Source organism: Crocodylus siamensis, chromosome 11 (genome assembly GCF_052110815.1).
Source record: "Crocodylus siamensis isolate JL-2025a chromosome 11, ASM5211081v1, whole genome shotgun sequence".
NCBI lineage: Eukaryota > Metazoa > Chordata > Crocodylia > Crocodylidae > Crocodylus > Crocodylus siamensis.
In genome coordinates this window covers 51,244,904-51,270,350 of record NC_143405.1, presented here as the reverse complement: position 1 = coordinate 51,270,350, position 25,447 = coordinate 51,244,904, and the positions used below count along the sequence as shown (strand labels likewise).

Genomic DNA, 25,447 nt, shown 5'->3' with positions numbered 1-25,447 from the left:
CCCCTAATGTTTCCCCTCAGCAGTGTTGCTTGGGATGATTAAATGATTAGTCAGTTAGAAGAATTTCAGTTATTGCAATACTTTTAGTCAATTATTGTGATTACATATTTTAATAAGGGAAAGGAAGCTCTCCATTTTATGGAAGGCAACCAGACAATGTGCACTTCTTTTATTAAGCAGAGCAGAATTCTGCATGCATAACCCCTATGCCCCATCTGTTGAAAGGTGCTGAAATGATACATACACTCTTCAGATGTTTTCCCTTGTATAAAAAGCCATATTGGAAATGACATATGGCACTTCGGGAACACTGGTTACTGCGCCATTAAGGTCCTGATTATTTTGTAATGTAGAGTTTAAAAAGATTTGTCATTTGGAAGCAATCATAGCTGAAACTGGGATGGGGACTATGCTCAGGGATGAAGTAGTTGTGGATGTAGCTTGTTACAAAGGACCCTCTGTGCTATGTTCAATCACTTTTAGGTTTGCTCTATTTTTCTTATTTTTTGGCATCTTGTTCCAACTGAACTCATTTATATTTGACTGTAAAGGCATATTTGGTTTATTAAATGTTGGGACACATAATAGGAGTCTTTTTTTTAAATGCCTACCCTTGCTGCAATTTCTTCCAATACTCAGGATGATGCTGTGGTTTTGGCATTCTTTAGTTGACTCACAAAACAATCTTTATAGAATTATAAACAGCCTCTTTTGGAGCCAAAAGGAGTTCACCTGATCAAGAACAGAGTTAAAAACTGAGCAAAATATCTCAAGATTAGGTCCACAGAAGGTAAACTCAGAAGAAACCTGCTTTTTATGTCATCTTGTCCATCACCACAGAAGCCAGTTCTGAACTGATGTGTGATATATGCATGTATCATGCACGGAGCATACAATGTACGCTACATTACCTAGTATCACAAGTGCCAAAGAAGAATCAATTCATATTAAAATTCTGATGCAGAAAGTCATCAAATACCTTTCTCTTTTCTTTAATCAAGATGATAGGTGAGAAATTCTATCCAGCACACAGAAGAGGAACTAGACTGGCATTAATTCTCACTACTGCAAGACTACTATGGGGATTGTTACATGAGGAAACCTGGGTATTACTACATGTTTCCATGACCTTATGTACATGGGAATAGTTAATAGATAAGGGGTACAAGTGGGCAACACTCCAGGAATATATATTATGGTTATAGGACCAATAAAACGTATGCTTTGCTAATGGTTTCCTTTGGAGGCTCATTGCATCAGCTTTTAACTTGGGAAACTCAAATGTAAGGGAAACTTTTAGTGACTGGGTAAAAGGAAGATGAAGAATGTCAAAGTATTACATGGGCAACAGGACAAAAGTCATCTAAAAGTTATCCTTAGTCTACTTGAGCAAGTTGCAAAATTACTTATGATTCAATTCAAACATGAGGAGGAAAGAAGAATGATTGATTGGTAAGAAGAAGTGTGGAAAAGTCTAATTTCCATTTGTTTGTGAATTTGGGGCATTTGAAGTGGTTTTATTGTGTTACCAAATCCAACTAAAAATGTTAAATAATGCTTTGATAAGATACAGACTGGGTTCACAAATGCCACACACATAACCAGAAGTTTTCAAATAAGTTTATTTAAAGACATCCAGCATGGGGAAAATGACAATTTGAGAACATTCTTTATTGGACGTTAATGCAGGACACTGAATCCCTGTGTGCCTTTGGTCAGGGCAATCTTTTGGTAATATTTCCATTTCCAATTGCATCTGCCTAGATAAGAGGACTCTAAAGTAACTTCTAGAAGGGCAACATTAACATCATGTCATAAGAAATGTGCACAGTCCATAAATAATAACTATACATGTTTATTCTGAGGTGTATTTTTACGTGGGGGAACGAGACGTACATATTCACACATCACACGTCACTTAAAGGAAACTGTTTGGGACCAGATGCTCTTTTAATTTTCTGTTCCCACTAGTGATTGATGCTTCCTTGTTAGTCACTGCTTCCTCTGTGTGTCCACTTTCCTCTGCGGGATGTGAATTCCATCAGGGCTGTATTAGAGCTTGTATTAAGTCACAATCTCCCTTTTAGAGCTTGTATTAAGTCACAATCTCAGATTTCTGCCAGGTTTTCAAGAAGTAATTTGTAGCTCATTAGCTGTCCTGTAATGGGATCCCAACCAAGTTACCATCATCCCAATGGTCCTTCTCAGTGATGTACAGATTCTTTCTTGAATATCTTTGCATCCTTCTCTCACAGTAGCTTGAAAGCAGGAACAAGGAGAGAAGCTGCTACCCAGTAGCAAAAGACTTTTGAGTGGAAAAAGAAATCCCAGGAAGTGATGGCTGGAAGTTGGAGAAGTCAGACTGATTGATTCAAATGAGAAATAAAACCATATATTTTTATTAATGAGGGTGATCAACTATTGGAACCATACTACCAAGAAAAGTAGTGTTCTCTGAAGTCCTCAGATCATTACTAGCCACCTTGCTGGAAGGTATGCACTAGCGACATATGTGTTTGTGTTTTATTCAAACACAATTTACAGGGCACAATCTAGACATAATAATGACATTGTGTAGCTGTTACCTCCTGAAATATTGCAAAATATCCATTTAAAAATATTCTCCAAACTTGGAGTATTAACCATAATTAATACATAGTCCTAAGTACTAAAGGCTTAAAGCAGCCTATTTACCCCAAAATATTCAGGTGGATGGTCTTGGTAAGATGATTTAGTTGCAAACAGATGTCCAGGACTGCAGGTATGTTCACTGATACATTCTAGGCCAGTCATTCTTGAACAGTAGTCTTCAGAGCTAATTTGGCTCCTGAAGTGAAACATGCTTCCAATTTAAATCTGTTGTTAGTATCAGTGAAGGTTTTGGGTACCTACAGTCCAATTCAAGAATCTTCCAGGGTTTGAAAGGCTTTTTTGTTCTGTTCTGGCCATGAGAAATTCAACTTTCTTGCCTCCTGAGTTGGATGATTTTTGGCATAAATTTCACCACTGAGAAATACTCAGACAACACCAAAAATGGAGAGTGAGCACAAATGCAGAGGAACAGAACCAGACTGCAAAGTTCAGAAATTCATAATGTTTAAGGTCGAAAGGGACGGGTTGATCTTCTGGATTGACCTCCTGTATGTATGTGGCCGAGCCCCCAGGGTCTGGAATAGCCCGCCATTGGAGATGGTTCTAGCACATACATTGAACACCTTCAAGAAAAAAAATGGATGCTTATCTTGCTGGGATCCTATGACCTATCAGCTGACTTCCTGACTTTGGGCGGGGGGCTTGATTATCTTCTGAGGTCCCTTCCAGCCCTAGTATCTATGAATCTATTAATCAAAGGCACTTGAATGTCATTATTATGTCTAGATTGTGCCCTGTAAATTGTGTTTGAATAAAACACAAACACATATGTCGTTAGTGTATACCTTCCAGAAAGGTGGCTAGTAATGATCTGAGGACTTCAGAGAACACTACTTTCCTTGGTAGTATGGTTCCAATAGTTGATCACCCTCATTAATAAAAATGTATGGTTTTATTTCTCATTTGAATCAGTCTGACTTCTCCAATTTCCAGACATCACTTCCTGGGATTTCTTTTTCCACTCAAAAGTCTTTTGCTACTGGGTATTTTTTCTTAGGAAGGTCTGTATCCACTGTGATCTAGTAGTCACCATGCAATTATTGATCTGATAAGCTACAAAGATCACATTCTCTCTGTCAAACACTTTCTTCAGCTCTAGAACAATTTTTCCACATCTTTTCTGTGTCCTCTCCAATTTTTAGACATTCTCCTTAAAATATGGGCAACAGAACTGTATTCAGTGTTGGTCATGCTAATGCTGTACATAAAAGATGGTTTCTTATTTCCCGACTCCTTGCTACTCTTCAACTTATCGTCCAGAGACTGAATTACCCTTTTCCCCACAGTTTTGCAGTGGGAGCTCACGTTAGATTCATTTTTTGCTATGACCCCTGAACCTTTCCAGATTCAGTGCTTTACAGGACACATTCCCCTATTTTGTAGGTATGGTCTGCATTTCTTGTCCCTCTGTTTATGATTTTGTACTTGGCCATATTAAAAAACATTTTATTTGAATGGGTGCAAATTATCAAGTGATCCAGATCTCTCTATACAGCTGCCTTGGCCACAACATTATGTACCACTCCACCATCATTAACAATGATTTTTTTTCTTTTACTTCCAGAACACTGATTAAAAAAAAAGATATTGAACAACATCAGGCCCTTGGGAACCCCATAGGCAACTGCTCAGTTACTTCTTAATCTATGGATATATGCTTTATTGATATTTCAGTATAAAGGCAAACACTGCACACATGTTTCAAGTATCTTATATCTTTGCTGTTTGCTTGTAATCTCCTGAAAGGATGAAATCAGGTTTGTGACATGGAGAGATTCCACCTGAACAGAAGTGGAGTCTTACCAGTGGGGAGAAGGAATAAGCTGCTGCAAATGGTGGGGCCACCAACACCTACAGCAAACTCATTTTCATTGTCTACCCGTCACAGTCAAACACTGTGACTGCTGTGAGGAATATGGAAAGCTCAAACATCAGTTGTGGACTGAGACCCAACTGTGCTGTGCACTTTCCAAGAACAGAACAAAAAGAGTCTTAGTTCCCCAACATCTTATAGTCCAGGATGTGGTCAGGTGGGAGTTGGCTATACGATGCCTCGGAAGTGAGAATAAACAAATTATATTTGATGTACTGGAGAAGAGTGGAGGGGATGGAAAGAGATGGGTAACATCATCAAAATATTTCTTACTTGATTCACACAATAGGAACCCGGGCCTAGTCAAGTTCTCCCAGAGCATGGGAAGAAACAGTTTTTCTTGTTTTCTCTTTTTAGAGTATGGCTGATCAATAGAAAACTAGATCGTGTTTTGAACTTGTTGCAACACAGCAGCCAAAGCTGAATAAGACAGATATATATTATAGAAAGGTCCCAATGCCTGCTATGGAAAGCTGACAGAGAACAGTCTCTAAACAGGAAGAGAAGAATAAATCACTCCTTCCCTATTAGTCAGCTCTCCAGAGGATTAACATGGTGCTCCTTGTCACTGCATGCATTCCCTCTCTGCTTTGCTCCTTGCCCCTGAAGTGACTAGAACAAAAAAGGAAGTTCAGCTTCACACACAACATTTGTCCTGGGTTGCTGATGGCTTGATCAAAATCCATAGATACACAGCTGTGATCCGTGAGAAAAGAAAAAAGGATCTGCTGATAAGGGACCACACTGGCTCTGTTGCCTTTAATAAGAGTAACGCTAGGGAGGAAATTGGCTCAGTGGTACATTTGATAGTATTGGCTCTTGCCAAGGATAAGCGCCTCTGCAGAAATGTTCTTCTTCTTAATTGGTATTACTGTAGTAATGAGGAGGAGGATAATTTATACCCCTGTAGTGCCTGCAATCCTGGACCTGGGCCTTATTATGCTAAGTGTTGTACAACCACAGAACAAAAATAGGTCATAGTCGAAGTACAAGACACACGGTAATAGTTGGCTATAGGCAGAAAAGAAGCCATGAGACAATATTAATCAGTGTGATAAGCAGTGGCCTTAGCATACTGGTTGCTTAGATGCTGTCAGGTGTAGGCATCATGACAGAGGAAAGTCTGCCTTCTGCCTTTCTACAAAATAACATGTATAAAGTGTCCTTCTGAATAAAAAGAACAAAATGAATGAACCCACCCCAGTATGACCTCTGAAATAAAAGCTGGCTTCTCAGCTGGCCAGTATACTGCCAGTAACATACAAATCAATGCTGAATAGCATGTGGTATAGAAGTGTGTACAGGAATGTCCCAAACCTCATTTATTTTACTCCAGTATGAAGTGTTAGATCCAAAATTGCAATGATCATTCTGTAAGCTATCCTTTCCTGACAGTAAGCCAGTGTTTTAATAGGCACATGAAGATAAGCCATTATAATACCATTCTGAATTTAGAAAAGTATGTAGCATATGCCATGTAACCTGCTCCAAAATGTTAGAAATGAACTAGATGAGCTAGAGTGATTTACAAGGGAAGAATAATTTCAATGTGGGGGGGGGTTCCCGCTCATCAGGTAGACCTGTCACCACAGAGGCCTCAGGTTGGGCCATAAATAACTCTAAGGTGTTGTTAATTTTTGCCATTCATGACAGGCCTTTTGTTGGTTTATATTTGATATGTGGATCCATCATGGTTTCTTTCAAGCCAGTTGGAATAAGTAAAAGGTTTAGAAGAGCAAGTCATGTTAAGAAACACCAGATGTTACAGAAGGAGAAAATTATATAGGGTGGTAGTTTCAAAAGCACCTAAACAACATAAAAGCACAAGCCACACTTTCAACAACAGATCCTATGAGGTAATTGGGTACCTAGCTCCCAGTGATTTCTGGAAATGTGAGGTGCCTAATACTTTTGAGGATCAGAGTTTTAGGTGCCCAGGAGATAAGGCGTATTCTGGTTCCAAAGTACTAAGTTGCTCAGAAATGTTATCCACTTTTATTGGAGTTTTGTGCCGTAAGTGGCTTATTCAAAGGCAACTGAATACAATGGGATTTGAATCAAAACTCTCTTGAGTCTATCTGAATGGTCATGCCCTATTATTTAAGCAATGTATTTGAATGTTGAAAACAAGTCGTCCTTATCATATGTGATTTTTAAAAAATAGTTGGAATGTTAGGATAACACAGCAAATACCCATCTGAAGAGACCAAACGTCTTACAATACCATTACTGGAAGCCTTTTGTTCTAGTATGAAATCTATGGACTATGACTTTGGACAGTCAAATCAGTAGGTCACAAATATCTCTCATTCTATGACTGTACTAGAACCATACATAAACACCATACAACTACATAACATCCTCCAGTGAAGCAGTGCTGGGAAAGATAACATCTAAAGTGAATGCGTGTGGAACTAAGTAGGAAATCTGCCTTTAAAGGAAAGCCTAACTCTAATAACCAATGTCCCAGTTCTGCAAACAGCTTAAGCTCAGAAGAAGCTTATTCCCATAGGTACTTCCATTGCCTGTAATGGGTTGCAAACATATGCACGTCTGTTTGTAGAACTAACACCTAAATTATCAAAACTGCACTAAGAAATCTATGCCAATAGCTTAATATCGCCATATCTATTAACAGCCCAGGGGTTTCAACGTCACAGCAATGCACTGCTACTTCCCAACAGGAAGCCCAGTTTACAAGAAACAGCTTATCTGGCCTCCTGTTGTTTTGTATACATATATACCCACTGAAACCAGTGAGCATGTTCCATAAAACTCCGTGGCAGTGGGATATGGCTAGAAGAACAGACATTATGGCAACTTTCTGGATAGTTTTGAAAAGAAATATAATTTTTAATTCTATCTAAATAATTATTTATAAAAGTCTGCCGGGTAGTTTAAGCTCTTTAGCAACTTACTGTTTTTATTTTCATTTTTTAAAAATTCAAAATTTCCCCTTGTCCAGCATAAATTAAGCATCCATGAAACAACCGACTAATTAAAGGACAGAAGTGTTGTGGCTAATGCATGTAACTAGGAACAGGAGATCTGGGTCCAGCTCCTGACTCAGTCACAGACTGCCTGTGTCGCCTTAGGCAACTCACTCGATCTCTTTTGGTTCCCCATCTTTTGGGATGATGATATCTCCTTTTTTCTCACTTTGCCTTGCCTATATAAAATCTTTTGGGCAGAGACTGCCTCTTCATCTAGTTATGTATATGATCTAGTCCCACAGGACCCTGATCATGGTTGAGACTGTGAGATATTACTGCACTAAAATAATAATTTGGAACCGTGTGTTGTATCAGTTAATGAGAAAAACTCGACTTTGAATGCCACAGAAAGCTGTGCTCCCCTCGGATGAAAGCCACATTCCTTTATGTTGTCTGGGACATTCAAAATAAAATCTGACAGTCAGATGGGTTTGCCTGTGATACGTTTATCAGAGAAGGAAAAGTTGCATTTAAAATAAAGAACAGTGATGGCACAACAAGACGAGTATAAACTGCCTAGGAATAATGTTAGGATATTGAGAAGATGGTTCCTGACTAGCAGAAGAGGGAGACTCCAGTGCAGCCCTCCACTACGAGCAGTGAGAGGCAAGACAGCTGACTACTCACAAAATTGATCAGCTTGCGAAAAGGAGTCTAGGATGCAGTTGCCTTCAATAGCAGAGAACTGGGCCCCGTGACCCAGTCCCTTGTTCCTAAATATTGCCAATGAAACTAATGATCTTACAAAACGGATAAACCTGACAGTGCTGATACGGCATGCTGTTTGGAGACTGGGTTTAGTGCAATAGGAAAAAACACTGTTTTGCCTAAAAACTTAATCCCAGAATGAATTTTCCTGGTGCAGCACAGTAAGGAGCCCACTGCAGCCAGTGAAGATTAGGGAGGAGAATGCAAAGGCTACACCAGTTTGCAGCGAGTAAGGAGAATACCCTCTCCCCAGAGGAAACCCACAGCGAGCGCCTTCTGCCTTAACTCTTTGACGGGGATTTTATGACACGGTCACAGGATGCCACGGCCTGGGAGTTGCCTTCCAGCCCCATTCCTACACCTTGGCAAACAATGATTCACCGTTCCCAAAACCCACGGCGGTGAGAGTGACCAGCCACCTCTCTGGGCTCCCTGGCGCACCAGCACCGAGCGAGCAGATGGAGGAAACAACAGGAAAGGTCTCTGCACTGGGACACCGACCTATTCCTGGTCCGCACGGTCACTGGCTGCAGCAGCCTGGCTTGGGAAGAGCTCAGCACAGGCAGCGGCGGGGAATATTGTTGCCAGCAACCCAGCATTTGTCCCCACCAAAGAAAGGTCTTCTTCCTTTGGAGGGGGGGAGAACCCCCCCCCGGGGCCCCAAATCCATTCAAACCCATTTTTCCCCCTTTTAAATCTCAGGCTCAGTGTCTTCCTCCGCTGCCCTCCCGGCCCTCACTTCCCAGCGGAGGAGGGGGAAGAAGTTTTGCTGTGTCAAGCCCCAGAAGAGGCCGGATCGCAGCCGGGCACGGACGGGACGTGCCCGCGGGGGGCGCGGGGCCGAGACGCCCCAGCCCTCCCCGGCCGCCTTCCCCCGCGCTGAATCGCCGCTTGCGCCCGGCTCTGCCCCTCGGGCTGCGGCGGGGGAGCGGGAGCATGGCCCCGGGGCCCCCGCGCCGCCCCGCTCACCTGCGTGGTTCATCCTCCCGGCGGCGGCGGCGGCGGAGAAGTTGCGCCGGCGGCTGCCTGGGCGCTGCCCCGTGCCCGGCTCGCAGGTCCCCGTGTGAGCGCGCGGCGCCGCCTCCGCCTCCTCCTCCGCCTCCTCCCCCCCGCCAGAGGAAGCCCCTTTTTTTCCCTCGCTGGCTCCGGGCCGGGAGCCGCCGGGCGGGCTTGCGAGGCGTGGCGGGGCCCGGGGCCCTGCCCCGCGGCTGCTCCACCTGTAGAGCCCGGCGCCTCCCCCGGCCCTCAGAGGGCCGAGCACCGCACCTTGCCCCTGACGCGTCTTCCCGCCGGCCCGGGCCTGAGGCAGCGGCAAGAGAAGCCAAACCGCCCCTTCCACCGAGGTGCCCGGGGCAGCGCCCCGCTCCGTCCCCCCGGGGGAGAGGCAAGCCCCTATAATCCCGGGGTGCAGCTCCCTGAGGCCCCGCGTGCTGGGCTGTGCGCCAAATCCAGGCCTCTGGGCCTCAGGCTTCCCGTCCAGCAGGGTGGTGGGTGTCTCCCGGGGCCTGCTGGTGGGGGGCTGTGAGGAAAAAGTGGGAGCACCTCCTCGCCACTCCTCTCACTTGCTGGAGCCGAGTCCATACATTGCATCCCAAAAAGCCTGCGTTGGGTGCCATATGCTACCAGTACTAGGGGTTACTGAGCTGGGCCAGATGACCTCTGGAGGTCTCTTCCAGCCCGACTCTCTCTGACTCTTAGCATGGGATCCTTGAGGTGGCACCATGGCGCAGCTGGGGTTTATGTGGCATTAGTGCACCTTTCTGAAGTGGCTAATAACAAGCATCATACAAAAACCCAGAACTCTTGGTTCCAAAGTGATTCCGTTTCAGAGCATCCTGCCCCGTGGTTTCACTGGGAGTGATGCTAACTAGGTCTCCCTGAAAGCATGCAGTCCAGGTAGCTGAGAAACAGATTTGCTAAGCTGAGGAGCAAAGCTGTTAGCAAGGGAAATGGGACTTGAAATCTTTCAGTATCAAACTTGGAAACTCTGCCCCTGCCCCATGTCTGTGGTCTGTGTGTCTAGGAATTACAGACCTGATTGATAAGTGATTAATACTTCACCACATAGAAAATCAATGGAGGAGTCTGCTGGCATAAGGATCTCTTTAGATGGCATACAGCCACCACCACAGGACCTTTGTTACTACCTTTGCTATGAGAGGGCTGGGGAGAAGGAAAGGGATAGCTCAGCTGCTTCAATACCATTATGTCAACAGGCAGCTGATGTTGTGTCACCTTAGGCTACTCAAAGCTGTCTCTCCCCTCCTTACCCTTGATCTTGTATCCAGAGCTCCTCAGCAGATCAGACACTACATTTGGAGGGGCTTGAGGTATTAGGTCCTTCCTTTTCCAGCTGCCCAACAGATGACTTGATCCTAACTCGATCTCCTGGGGAGCACCCTGTGCTCTGTGATATTGCATTAGCTGCTCTCTCCCAAAGCCAGCTCTGCTCATTGCCAGTCAGTCTGGAGACACTGATATTTCATCACCAGGCATTTGAACAGACTGGACCCAAAATCAATCAATCCAAGAAATGTTTTAACATATAATTCCAGTGCCCAGCAGTCAGGTGTGAAATATGAAACATGCCCAGTGACTTCTGTTACTTTCATATGAGTAAATATAGCATTTGATTTTTCAGCTCACCTTCCGTAGGGGTTCAGAGCAGAACGTTTGGCAATTGTACAAGAAACTAAAGGTGGCAGGAAAATGCTAAAGATGCGCCTACATAAAAAGAAAGTGCAGGTAGACCAACAACTGGCTTTGAAGACCCACAGACTGTATTTATGAAGCGCCATTCAAAGCAGAGCTCATGTGAAACATTTTCCCTCAAATATTTTTTGAAAGACAAAGGGTTTTCAATCGGACATTTTAAAAAAAAAAAAAAAAGGCCAGTTTTTGTTTTAAAAAAAAATTCATTGAAAAACTGAAACTGTCGTATTCCAGATTTATTTCCAGATTCAGTCAACTAAAGACCTGAAAAAAAGAGGCAAACAGAAAGAATCGTCATCAGAATTTTCCTGGAAAAAATAATTTCCTGATCAGGTCAGAGGAGCGGCAGAGGACTGGGAAGGGGGGGGGAATTCTCACTATTGAACGTCAAAATGTTGATTCAGAGCCAATAATATACTTTGAATCAAGGTTTCATTCATGTCATTGGTCTGCTTATTACACAAGATGCATCTTCCCTGGGTTTTGGTTAATTTAGGAGTTGTGCCATTGTATTTTCAAGTATTCATGTGAAGGGAGTGTGTCCAAACTCAAAAGAGAGAGCTTCTCTGCATTGCAATATGCCACTGCAGTAGTTCTTCAGCTATTTTTATGGGAGATGGCTATAAAAATAAAGGGTTTTTTTTTTTGTTGTACTTTGCATAACTAATTATAAGCTGCAACATTTCTCATAATTAGAGCTGGGCAAATGATGGGGAAAATATTTGTCAGGAAATATTACAAGCTTAATGGAAGGAATGATTCTGCAAGTAGTATTAAAGCCGGTTTCGTAAGAGCCAGACTACCGCTGCTTGCCCATGGTGCTCTTCATCTAGAATGTTTTGCAGTTTTCTCTAGGACACAAGAAACAGCAATGACAGCTCAGTGCTTTGCACCCAGTGTCACCAAGCATTTTGTTAACAAGATGATGGAAATCTTTCCTCCTGCTCCTGCCTTTGTGAAACTAGAGTGGATGTTACTGACATATGAGTCTCTCAACCATTTGTTCTCACCCTGCAACAGATTCCAGAGGACCAACTAATGGATCCTATGCATCTATTAGAAGCTTTGTGCATCCATCCCATGCATCCATAAGAAGCTTTGTTCTTATAACTTGAAAGGACCCTATTCAAGGTGGCAGCGATGGGAAGTTCTGTGGCACCCTTGTAAGATTCTGCGTCTCATCCAGTCTGACGTCCAGTGTAACGCAGGCCATAGACTTTCACTTGCTGCACTGAACCCAGTATTGTACCTTTGACTAAAACAGCATAAAACCAAATGCTGAACATTATTTCTTGTTGAGTAAAATGTCAGCAGAGGACTTGGGAGTAATCCTGTGATGGTAAAGGAATTCAGTGCCCATTATTGTGATGAGTTGCTAAACTTAACAAAGCAGGGTATACAACCTAGCCAATGTATTCGCTCCTCAACCGCAACTGTAATAACCTTATGTGCACAGCTCAGCCTTACAACAGATACTTTGATGAAGGGGCCACTTATGTACATCAGTGATTAGATGGAGCCTTGAAATGGGGGCTGGGACAAGCACAGGAAAGAAGACAAGCTTCCTAGCCCCCTATTGCAGGGGACTAATTTGAAATAACAGAAAGAAGATCTCATTTAAGAAATAATCCAAAGATTCTCTTTTTCAGAAGGATCAGATGAATGTATCATCTGCATAGCTTCAGATGGTAGTTTTCTTCCTTGTTTTGCAACAGCAGTGTACAGAATAGGAGAATTATAATACAAAGCCAGGTTCCAGCTTGTGTCATGTTCGCTAATGTACTTTCATTTAACTTGCATTAAGGGGGAAGAGGCGGTGTGACAATGCTAAGGCATCACAGAATGGGTTGTCTGCTTCTCGCTGAATAAAGAGCTCTTTTTTCCTGTCTCTTTGCCCTAGGGCTAATCTACACTACAGAGTCTGTGCTTCTATAGCTGTGCTGGCACAGCTCTTTAGTTGCAGACCCAGCATATGCCAACAGTGTAGCTACATCACCTCCCCAAGCAACAAGCTGTGCTTACAAAAGCCCTTTTCTGTTGGCAAACTACCTCTGTGTGGGTAGCTTCACTAGCCCAGCTATACTGGGGTCTCTGCATACCTTTGCTTAAACTTAGTTATGATAGCAAACCTTTGTAGATTAGTCTGGGCATTAGACATATCCCTTCAAAGTAAATGGGCCCAAGTCTTTGATGGTGTGTCCTGTCCATCTACACCAGTGATACTCAACCAGGGTGCCACAAGAACCCTTTCAAGGGTGCCTTGGGGGGCTATGCAATGTTATCACTGTTGTGGTATAAACACGATTCACAAGATAAAACCAGATATTTCCAATAAGAATCCATAGTATTCAAAACATTTTGACTTGTCTAGGTCTTTCTGAGTTCTTTGTAACAGAAAACTGTTCTATTATTTTTCCATAATCAAAAAAAGAGTGAAAACTAAAGAGCTGGCATTTCCTGAGGGGTTCCTTGAGTCTAATGAGAGGTGCCTGAAATCTAATGAGAGGTATCTCAAATCTAAAAAGGTTAAGAATACTACTGGTCTATGCCACTAAATGCCATGTGAATGTAAAATGCTGCCAAATAAGAATGGTGATTGCTTACACTACATTGCACTCTGTGTTCATGTAAATGGATACAGGAGGGAAAGAAATCAGGCTTAGAGCCCATTTCAGAGAGTGCACTTAAACATACATTGAAGTCCCAATGAAATAAAAAAAGTACTGAAGTCCCATTTTAATACTTCAGGGCTCCCTCCTGGGATAATTGAACACTTTTGCCCATGTCTAGGAAAGCATTAAGCATGTTCCTTACGCTCAGATATAATAACTTCTCCCAAGCTGAAACTTAAGCACTTGCTCTAAAGCTTGCCGAAAGCAGGCCATGTTTAGCAGCACCATTGGGATCCAATCCAGGGGGATGCTAAGTGTTTTCTACAAAATACCAACTGTCCCCATCATCCATCCACTACTGAGAACTCCGGGACATGAGACATCTCTCAGAGAGAAGTCAGCATCTCAAAGACCAGTCTTTTGGCTAGAATCACATCTAATTATTTCTGAACTTGAAACCCAGTTGGTCCATACTGAGTTAAAATACGCCAAGAATGCGCAGTTTATCACTTTTTCCTAAGAATTTATTCTTGAGCAGTTAGTCTAATTTTGAATCCAAGGGCTTGTTCAATGGGCAATTAAGTAGCAAGGAAAAAAAATCCATGTAGTGCTTACCACCTTAAAAGATCTAAAACATATGCAGTAAACAAAAGGCATGCAGTCTTTTTATTGTCAGTTTAAAAGACAATCTAGGGTATAATTTCCTATACTGAAGATGAAGAAAAGCTTTAAGAGCTTAAAGATGAAATGCAAATAAGAACCATAAAAACTACTGACATTTGTCTGTTTTTGTTACTGTTGTTTGTCCCACTCCAGAAAGCAAATATCAGAGAACAGAAGAACCTTTACACCGAGTAAGCATTATTTATAAAGGGTCTGAAATGCAGGCATGTTCAAGAGATACTGAAAAAAACTTTTGAAGCCAACATAAACTTTTTGAAATTTAAATGACAGTGGAGACAGTTTCCTTGCAGGAGTTGCAATCTAAGCAATACAAGGAGTTCCTAGTATACTGGGTGCATCTACACACGCTGCTTAATGCACAGTAGCCTAATAAGACTGTGTAGTAGTGTGCTGAGCAAAAACCATGCTAATATGCTCCTGCACAGTAGTATTAGGCTACTGCACAGTAAGCATCACTAAAAACCCATGCACAGGCACTACTACTGCACGGTAACTCTACTTACTGTGCATTTAATGAGTACTTCATTAAGCAAGTACTAAATTAAATGCGCAGTAAATACTGCACATTAATGTGAATGTGTAAATGCACCCACTGAATACCCTGGGGTGAAACTGGTGCAAAACAGAAGTGAGAAAAAGGTATCTATCTTCATAGTCCAAGATGAGAGAACTGCAGAAAGCAAACAAATACATTGGGACCTACGAAATTCACGGCAGAAGTAGGGTGCATGGCAGATCTTTTAATCTTTCATGTTCCCTTGAATGCCCATTGATTGGCAGAGGGGCCCCACCACTTTCTCCTGATGAGCAGGGAAGTGAAAGCTATGGTTTTAAACATGGTGTGGTTTTTGCCTCCCCACTCATCAGCAACAAGCATCGGGGCCTCTGGGGCCCCTCAGCCAATCAGCAGTGGGAGGCAAAAATGGCATCATACTTAAAAATGAAGTTTTAACTCCCCGCTAATAAGGAATGAGCTGCAAACGTGGCTCCTCCACCAATCAGCAGTGGAGCGGTGCACAGGGGCACCTGCAAAATTAAAGGAGCAGCAGTGCAGCCCACTTCTGCCATGAATTTGGTAGGTCCCTATAAATAAAGTAGTATAAACAGTGAAAGCTAAATGAGATTTGTATAATTCGTTCCAAGTTAATAATCTAAGATGATAGTGGTAACACGGGGAAAGACTTCTTAAAATGTTATATGATCGAAGTAAATCTGTAAGTTTAGTAAATTTAACTAGCTTTAAACTTGCAGATTTCCATACAACAGAATGCTAAAGCACATGTTTAAACTGAAACCTGCTGGGTATAGTCCTCTTTGCTTTGGCAAAGTCTGCAAGTAGAGAACACATTTAAATGTCCTGTTAAAAAAGGACTGTGTAGCATGTTAGTACTCCATATCTTTTTAACCATTGTCACATTACCATAGTGTCTCACTCTGCTTGCTGCTTTGATAAAAGTTCCAGAGACTTCATATATTCTACTATACTGACTATGTATCCAAGTTGTTGTGTTTAAACTGGACAATGCTATTATAGATGGAGTTATATGGAACCAGATCTTGATTACAAATAATTTTATATAGCATTTCATAATCCTCCTGCTTCTACTTCATTAGAAGCTATGTCCAATACCACCCCTTTCATTGTTAAGGTGTAAACAACTCCTCAGACAAGATCAAAAGGAAAACTACGGTACCCAGATTAAAATTACAGTGATTTTGCCATGGACTGTACTGAGCTGAACTTTTACTTCCTTTTGGGTGCAATTTAAAAAACTGACATCTATAAATCTCTCTATGATTGGTTCGGGGTTGCCTGAGAAACCATCTATCTTCAAGCTGTTTGAAATTAAACTGAGGCATTCTTGCTAACAATACATCAACTGGAAAACCTAGAGGCTGGGTAGTGCTGGTGGGAGGAGCTCTTGATTTTGAATGACATCTGTCATTGGGCAGACAGAGTCTGAGTCCATTGATAGGTGGGGCATAGTGCAAGGTACATAAACCTCTCAGGCTTTTCTTTTAAAGGGGCTTTTGGTTATATAAAGGCTTAATTTATGCAGAGAATTTGCAAAGTTAGTATTAGTCAATGTTGATCAAAGTACTGGTCAAGGTGCTTTTAAATATTGTCCATCTGTGCTTTAATTATTCAGGGATTGCTGAAGCTTTGGACCTCAAAACAAGCCAAATAATGGACTAAGCATGGTTGAAATATCTTTTAATTGAATACTTTTAATTTCCTAGAAACGCAAAACATTTAACAAGAATTCACTCATGTTGCTCTTTCTGAGATTCAGAGTGGACAGCCTGGTCATTCCCAGAAAGAGAAAGGGCCTAATCCAAAGTGCTGTCTTATACATCTGAGAATGAATGTTTCATTGACATTAATTTCATAGACATTAGGGCTGGAAGGAGCCTTGCAACAATCATCGGGTCCAGCCCCCTGCAGGAAGTCAGCTGGAGTCAAATAATCCCAGTAAATTGAGCATCCAAGTGTTTCTTAAGTGTCCAGAGTAGGTGCTTGCACCATTTCTGGGGGGAGCCTATTTTAGGCTCTGGGGACTTGGAGGGTAAAGATGGGTTTTTTTTATGTCCAGGCTAAAATGGTCTTCCTGGAGTTTGTGACCATTAGACCTTGTCTTCCTTTGGGCTGCCCTGGTGAACAAACACTCTCCCAGTTCCTGATGCACACCTCTTATGTACTTATAGGCTGCCACCAAGTCCTCCCTGAGCCTTCGCTTCTCCAGGCCAAAGAGTCCCATGCCTCTCACCCTCTCATAAGACCTGTTCTTTTGTTCTCTAGTCATGTGTGTGGCTCTCCTCTAGACTCTCTCAAGCTTCTCCACATCCTTTGTAAAGTGTGGAACCCAGAGCTGGATGCAGTACTCCAGCTGTGGTCTCACCAAGGATGAGTAAAGCGGGATGATGACTTCCTGGGTTTTGTTGGCTTTGCCAGCTGTGGCATTGCTTTGGTGGCTCATGTTCATTTTGTGGTCAGTCGTGACTCCCAAGTCTCATTTGGTCGTGCTGCTAGTGAGTGTAGCACTGTTGAGCCTGTAAGTATGATGTGGATTTTTTCCCCCCAATGTGAAGGAGCACCTTGCATTTCTCTGTGCTGAATGCCATCAGGTTTTGATCTGCCCACCTTGCAAGCCTGTCCAGGTTGACCTGAATCACCAGCCTATCCTCTAGTGTGACCACACTTCCCCATAATTTGGTATCATCAGCGAATTTAGCCAGTCTGCTTCTGATACCTGAATGCAGATCATTTATCAGTATATTAAAGAGTACTGGTCCAAGTACGGAGTCATGAGGGATGCTGCTGGTCACCTTGTGCCATATTGACACAGTTCCATATTACTCTCTGGGTCCAACCACAGAGCCAGTTCCCCAGCCATAGGGTTGTCAAGGCCACAGTTCCCCAGTTTTACCATGAGGACTTCATGGGAGACCAAGTCAAAGGATTTTTTGAAGTCCAAATAAATTATATCAACCTCTTCTTTGTCCAGATGATGCATCTCCTGGTCATAGAAGGAAATGAGGTTGGTCAGGCAAGACTTACCCTCAATGAAGCCATGTTGGCTATCTTTCAGAATGTTGCATTCTGTTAGCCTGTTGTTACTGGTTTCTTTGAATTTTTTCCCAATGTCTTACCAGGGATTGAGGTCAAACTGATTAGCCTGTAGTTCCCTGGATCTTTCTTCCTTCCTTTCTTGAAGATAGGCACCACATTGGCCCTCTTCCAGTCTTCAGGAACCTCCCCTGAGCTCCATGAGTTCTCATATATCCTTGCCATTGGCCATGCTATGATGTCAGCCAGTTCCTTTAGCACTGTTGGGTGCATTCCGTCTTGGCCAGCTGAGTTTTGGATGTCCAGCCTCTCAAGGTATTCCCTCATGACTTCTTTGCCACTGACAGGTGGGTGTTTGCCCAAACCCTGGCAATCTTGCATCTTGTTTGGCAAAGTGATCCCCTTGGGCTGGTGGAAGACTGACGTGAAGTAATCGTTAAGGACATTTAGCTTTTTCCTGGGTGTCGGTTGTCAGCTGCCCCATTTGGTTTAGCAAGGGTCCAATGTTGCCTTTGTTTTTCTTCCAACTGCCCATGTATCTAAAGAAGCACCTTTTGTTGTCTTTGATTCTTGTAGCCAGTCTGAGTTTGGTTTCAGCCTTGGCTTTCCTAGTTTGCATCCCACAGGTGCGGACCAATGCTGAATACTCCTCCTTGGTGATGCTACCTGACTTCCATCCCTTATAGGCTTCTCTTTTCAGATACAGGAGGTCCATGAGTCTCTTATTTAGCCACGAGGGTTGCCCAGGCCTTTTGCTACCTCTCCTACAGGGTGGGATGGATTTCCCTTGCGCTGCAAGGATCACATCCTTAAGCAGCGACCATGCATCATGGACTCACCTTTCTATCAGATCATGGTTTCTCAGCGCCTCAGCAACCAGTCTCCTGAGCTTATGAAAGTTGGCTTTCCTAAAATCAAGGATTTCTGCATTGCTGACTGACTTGCCAGCTTTGTGATGGATAGAGAAAGTGAACAACTCATTATCACTGTCTTCCAGCTTTCCTTCGATTCCCAGGTTGCTCACTAGATCATCCCCTTTGACTGCCTGTACCAGATCAAGGAGCGTCTTACCTCTTGTTGGCCCATAGACTTCTTGAGACAGGTAGTTTGTCAATGCAAGTGAGAATGCCGAGGCTGATCGGTCATGTATCTGAGTGCTTCTTCTATATCAGGATAGTTGAAGTGACCTGTGACAACCATACACCGAGAATATGAAGCCTCTGCCAGTTTCCTAGAGAATGTGTGGTCAAGATCTTCCTCTTGCTTAGGGGGTCTGTAGTAGACTCCTGCTGTTACATCCCCTTCATAATGTTCCCCCCATAATCTATCCCAGTCTCAAGTTGCCCTTCTTGGGTGCCAAACTCCACTTGCAGAAAAGTGTACTGCTCCTTCAAAAAGAGAGCTACATACCCGCCCTTTCTAGCAACACGATCCCTCCTGTACAAGGTATAGCAATTTATACCTGTGGTCCAGTCATAGATGGAGTCCCAGCAGGTCTCTGTTATTCCTATGAGATCATATTGATTTTTGTTTAGGAGAAGGGCCAGTTCCTCCTGTTTGTTCTCCAGGTAGCAGTAAGCCAACCCTTCTCTTCAGGCTCATCGCCAAGAGCCTCGTGCCCCTCCTGCATGCCCTTCTGCGTGAACTCCCACGATAACTCGTGTGCTGGGGCCCAGAGCACGCCTGCATTCACACTGTTCGCGTAACTCCCTAGAGGGCTGGGGTAAGTAGGAGCCAGGGAGAGTGGGGAGCATGACCCTTCTCGGCTCCTCTCAGTTGCCTCCTGCTCCTAAATAGTGCCCTCCCACTGTGGGCCCCACTTACCTCCCAGCTCCACACTGGGGATTAAAGTCAGGGTCTGCCAGGGTCTTCTGCTCTCAGGGGTGCAATGGGCTTGCACCTGTGTGTCTCGACCTGAGAGCTGGTCCCAACTAAAGTTTTTTTTTTCTTCAGTTGGGACCTTTAAATTCCTAGAAGCCCAAAACATTTAACAAAAATTTACTCTTTCAATTCTGTTAATGGATCTCATTAATGGATGTTCTGTTAACATTCTCCAAATGCTAAGATCCAGTTCTGTCTTGTGAAAACTTTCTGACTGTACTACCTTCAGAAAGAAAAGAAACATTGACATTTCAAAAGTTTGGGTGGTATTTATGCTTTTTTTCCTGATCGATACTAAAGGGCACTCTATCGCTGGTTGAAAACACTTTTAATAGACCTATGTTTCTAAGATCTTACTTTTTTCTTGTCATTAGTAAAACATACACTGCTAAGTGCTACTCAGGAAGGTGGAAGTTAGTAGTGTCTCCTTACAGGGCTCTGCAATGTTAAAAGATAGTGAATGATGGTTTAGACCCTGTATGAACCTTTTGTGATGAATCTGTGACCTAGGGTATAAACTTACTCAAATCTGATTTAATTTTTTTGTCTAAGAACAGTAAGACATGAATGCAGACAATTTATAGAATCCTTTTCACACAAGAATAATAACCCAGAGGTCATGGTTCTTCCATTTATACAGCAATAAGTACTTTCTTAAAAAGGTAGTCTTCAAAAATGTTTATGTATGCTGCTCTCTCCCTTGCACATTGCTACATATGTTATGTTATCTGATTTAAAGATCCCTAATCAAGATTTAGAGGCACTTACTGATAGTAAAACTTAGCACAATTCCTCTTTCTATCCTAGACAAGACTAAATAGATCATCGTATAATGTTAACACAGTTCATAAGCAGGCACAGTAAATCTACTTCTTTGGTTCCCAAGGAAGGGTCTTTGTGAAGATCTGCCCTGGCCTCCTTGCCATCGTGCAAGAACCATAGAAGAGAGCCATCCTCCCCTTTGTTCAGGGGCGAACGGCAGTGAGAACACTTCCTTCCCTTGCCTTAGATTGCAAGTTCTTCAGGGTTGGGACTGATTTCATATGCTACACGTGTGTGGATGCCTTGATCTTTTAAAGGGCATTTAAAAGTTGGGATGACTATGTTGGGCTTGATGCAGTAAAAACACACCTGAGGCCACAGCAGCTGGCTACTGTGCTTCAGGCTATCTTTGCTCTAATGAAAAAATGCTGGAAGCAGTTCTAGACTGACCTCATGGCTGCAGGATGACAATTTCCTCATGCTTCTGGTATTTTGTCTGCACTGCAGTGTTTGGTGTGTCATCTTCCCATCTTCCCTAATATCTTCTGACTTTTTCCTCCATTTCTGCTCCCCAAAAACCTCTTTTTCATGCCAGGGAACACTTTAAATCAGGACTGAATTTTGCTCCCGGTTCAGGCAGCACTAACAAGGAAGGCTCTGTGTTCGGGTTTGAGGTGCACTGGAGGTTTATGCATAACATGACCTGCAGTTTCAATGCCAGATGGACATTGTGTGCAGATTTGAGGTGCATTACCAGAACTCTTTGAGTGCAAGTGGAATTGAAGCTCACAGGGCATTATGTTCAGGCTGAATCAAGCCCCAGTGATGGACTTCTTACTTTCATGAGAAACTAATTCACAAAGCAGTATTCAGTCATTTAGGGTGGCGGGCTGAGATCTTGGCTTTGAGGAGCAGGAGGCCACAGGCTTAGTCAGTGACCTGAATTAGCGCTGTGTTGATCAGGTATGCTGGGCTTGCTTTCACAGGGTTTTAATTCCTCAGCACAGCCCAGTTCAGTGCCATGTGTCCTTGCATGCAAAATTCATCTTTCTTTTTCAGCGAATCAACATACTTTTCGTTATAGACAGATTGCTCATTGCCTCTGCTTTGGTTTTCTGCTCTTCTCCTACCCAAGACAACAGCAGTCAGATAAGTCAGTCTTGGCCTTGAAGAATTTATATTCTAAACAAAGGCAAGAAAAGACAAGTGAAGGCAAATGTAAAGGGAGTGGGTAGGGAGAGAGAAGTGAATGGTGAATTTGTTCTAGTGCATCTTGGCGGTTGGTTATTTTGCTTTGTTGTGGGATTTTTTTTTTAAATGTCTCTTAATCCAATAGAATTGCAAGTATACCAGCTACTCCTGAGTAACAGTGAAAGCATGCTGCCTACCACATGCAAAATATATTATTATCTGGATGAGGTCAATACATTTTAGAGGAAATGTGATGTTTGAGGAGGCTGGAAGGATGGATGCATCAGTCCTCTGAAAGCTGCTTTCCCTTTTGGATCTATCAGCAAACTTTTAAAATTGCTGAAGAACCCAAAAAAAGGCCGATGCCCAAGTCAACAGACATATCCTCGACAGTCATGACTTGTCTTTGCTAAAGGAAAGAGGACCCAGCTCTTTCATTTGCCAACTTAAGTTAACAAGCACTTTTCATGAGAAGAACATGAGGAACGAGCCTTCATATGGTTTCATACTGTTTTAATATTACTGTAGAGCTCTCTGTTGTACAGTAAGCTTTCGGGATTTGTGATATCTTATTTTAATATATATATATCTCCACAGCTATATTTTACACTAATGGTAAAAAAAAACCCTAGGAATTTACAGTAAGGTTACTCTTGTGTTTTGTATTATTGCTCTGGATTGCCACAATGGTTTTATTTTAATATAAGGAATTTGAATCAGGATTGTGGTCTGTTTTAGTGTCTTGCACAGCACAGTAAAGGTGTGTGGAGCCTCTGACCTAGCTACCCATGCCCTGAATAGATGTGTGGTTTTTGTAAGGCTATTTTATATAACCACTGAACCCTGGCAGGTGGGTGGGGAATGGGTCAAATCCCATGTACTACTCAGGACATCTATCTCAGGGGATCATATAGTGTTCGCTGAAGGGTGGTCTCCCAGAGAGTGGTGAAGAGGAGAGTTGTGACTGAGTATAATCTCCCTCATCCTGGTTCAGGGGCAGCACATTTGAACCCAGGTCCTCAATCATGACCCAAAGTCATGATTGAGCTCTGGCTGTTACTAGCAGGCCTGGATGTATCTGTTTCTTCTCAACTCCCGCAAGGCCAAATACTCACATCTGCTGAAATGTCACTAACTTCCTGCCCAGGCAAATCCCTCATTGACATCATGGCATGTCTTGTTTGAATGTATGGTCCACTGTTTACTAACTGAGTCTCAAGAATTACTTGCACTCGAACCTGTGGATTGAGATGCTAGTAAAGTACCAGCAGTGTTATGTTTTCCTCAGCTCTGCTTATTGTCATAGTAAGTCATTGGTGTTTTTAGCACCTCTCTCATACTTGCAAGCCTTCCCAAACCTTGTGTATCTTGGCATCCTTTGTGTGTTATAGAAACAAAAAGAAATCCCTTTAGAGAATTCAAACAATTTTCAGGAGCTGAAGGAATGGAGAATTTGAGTCTCAGACATTATAGGTAAACTGGTGTAAATCAGGAATGACCCCATTGAAACTAAAAGCTTTGTGGAAGCAGAATCTCAGGCACTGAGTTGCATGGGCTGATGCAATAGAAGCTTTCCATTCTGTAGGGCTCAGATGCAAACTCTTCTCTTGGAGGTCACCAAGTAAGCCCTGAACTTGATCTTAAAGAGAAAAAAGTACATTTAGAGAAATTCTGATTTGTTTCCTGCATTTGATGAGCAGCCTGCTCATAACATCTCTCAGTGCACACCACCGCTTTGCAATGATGAATCATTTGCTAGAGGGGAAAGCACACGAGAGAGCTACAGCACTGATGGCAAGTGACTACTACTGCAGCACGTTGTTTTGACTTGCAGACAATTATTACAACTCCTAATAGCTCTTTCCTCTAGCACTTTTATTGTGGCCATATACTGGGTGTGACGTGCTGTGTATGAGGTACCTATATGGAGGAAATAGAACGCCCATTTCCTCTTTGTATTTGGATTTGCTTTGGTCTCAGGCCAGTCAGTCTCAGTGCAGGCCTCCTTTCATACCAATCCTCCCCTTAACTCTGTAACCCACTTATTTTATGGAGCTTGATTGAGATTGTTGTAAACTTTACCATTATTGATTACAACAGTTAACAACCCAAAGCAGTGTTGGCAGCTGTGATCTCCATTTCCTGTTCAGGCATCTGCTGTCTGATTGGAGGAAAACAGTCCTTAAACCTTCTTCAAAACAGGAAACTGCTCTCCCTGCTTCCTGAAGTACAGGAACTGTTTCCCCAGCAACCTCTGGACAAAGAGGACTCCTATTAACCACTGGGGTGCCATAACGGATACAGTGGGAGGTAGCAATTTAAGCCATAGTCCGTCCCTGAAGGCTGGAATGTGCTTTTTCTGTATACTCCGCCAATCCTTAACATCTTTTATATACACTTCGCTGCATCATTACTTTTTTGGACAGTTAATTAAAGGATGATAATTCCCTCTGAAGCAGTCTGAGGTATTTCAAGGCACTGTTCACTCTCAGGGCTTGTTTACGTTGCATTTGTGTTGAGTCAGGGTACTTCCATCATGTTTCAAAAGGATATATAACAAGCACCGAGTTTTATATAGTATTTCCATCCTTTGCTGCCAGTTCTGCCATGCCTCAAAGCAGGAAACCAAACAGGAAAATATATAAGGGAACAGCTAGCTCATTATTTCTGAATCCCCAAAGATACTAATGTTTTTGGGCTTAATTTTGAGCTTTGGCTGTAATGACTCCTGGGTTCTTGGCTGATGACTCCTGGGTTCTCATTCCTCCTCGAGCAAGTCTCCCATGCTTATCAAAGCAATTTGTTTTTGTTCGTGTGTGCTGTGACCAGTCCATGAGATTTCCTGGTTGCCCATGGGTTAATGAACGGCTCTGCTGTGTAATCCAGTGCACTTTAAGTGAGCGCACTTGTGAGGAAGGGCGTGAGGCATTCCAAGAATGTTGACTCACTCCTCACTGTGCTCAGCACAGTGCTCAGTAGGTTTTTTTTCAGGTTGCCTTAGGGCATTGATAAATAATGAGCATTGATCAGGACTTCCAGCATAAATAACACAGGGCAGATGAGAACTGTGGCATGGAACCACTACTCTGTCTTCACAAGCTCCTCCTTTGGAGCATGAACAGAATGAAACAAGCTTGTTCTGCACAGATTGAGTCTGTCTTGTTGAGTATTGAACATGAAAGTGAGTGTTTCCCCCCAAAAAAATTCTGCAGCCTTTCAGTACTGAACTATTGTTGAGATGATCCATGATGTTCTGATTGTCTTCAAGGGTCATCTGCAGCAACCACAGAATCATAGAAATGTAGGGCTGGATGAAATCTCAAGATGATACGGTCTAGCATAACTAGCCTATCCTTAACAAATGTTTGCCTAGCCTAAGGGTGGCCAACATGTGCCCCAAGTGAGGCACTCTGGCAAATTGTGAGGGGGCAGGCAGCACAGCAGCAGATAGGGCAAGGGAAGGGGGTGGCACTGATGGAGGGCATGAGGCTTAATTTGTGGCATGCCCACCAGAAAGGTTAGCTTCCACTGGTTTAGCCCATGATGCTCATTGTCTACGCTATCTCCTGGCTCAGATTTAGCCCCAGTAGATTCTATGTCTAGGGTTATCTATACATGAAAGGCTATTGTGTTGGTTTCTTTGGTGTGTCTGAGGGATGATAAGGTTGAGATGGCTCAGGTTCATGCTGCAATCTCCTAAAGAGAAGAATTTAGAGCAGTGTGGTGGCATATGGTGCATCACTGTATAGTTGACCTGCTAGGCAAGTACCAGCAGTACCCATGCTAGTTGATGGACTGGGAAACAAAATTG

General features: G+C 42.9%; 1 protein-coding gene and 1 pseudogene across 3 annotated transcripts in view; both read right to left on the bottom strand.

Annotated features, from left to right (window-relative positions):
• FGD5 (FYVE, RhoGEF and PH domain containing 5) overlaps positions 1-9,290 on the bottom strand; it is a 149,686-nt gene extending 140,396 nt beyond the window's left edge. For all 3 annotated transcript variants that reach the window (XM_090022683.1, XM_090022685.1, XM_090022684.1), the window contains exon 1: positions 9,196-9,290. In XM_090022683.1, the coding sequence (XP_089878809.1) occupies positions 9,196-9,208 (13 nt within the window). In that variant the 5' untranslated portion in view covers positions 9,209-9,290. The remainder of the gene's footprint in view (positions 1-9,195) is intronic.
• Positions 9,291-16,405: 7,115 nt separating this feature from the next.
• Positions 16,406-25,447, bottom strand: part of LOC149855864 (uncharacterized) — a 57,505-nt pseudogene continuing 48,463 nt past the window's right edge.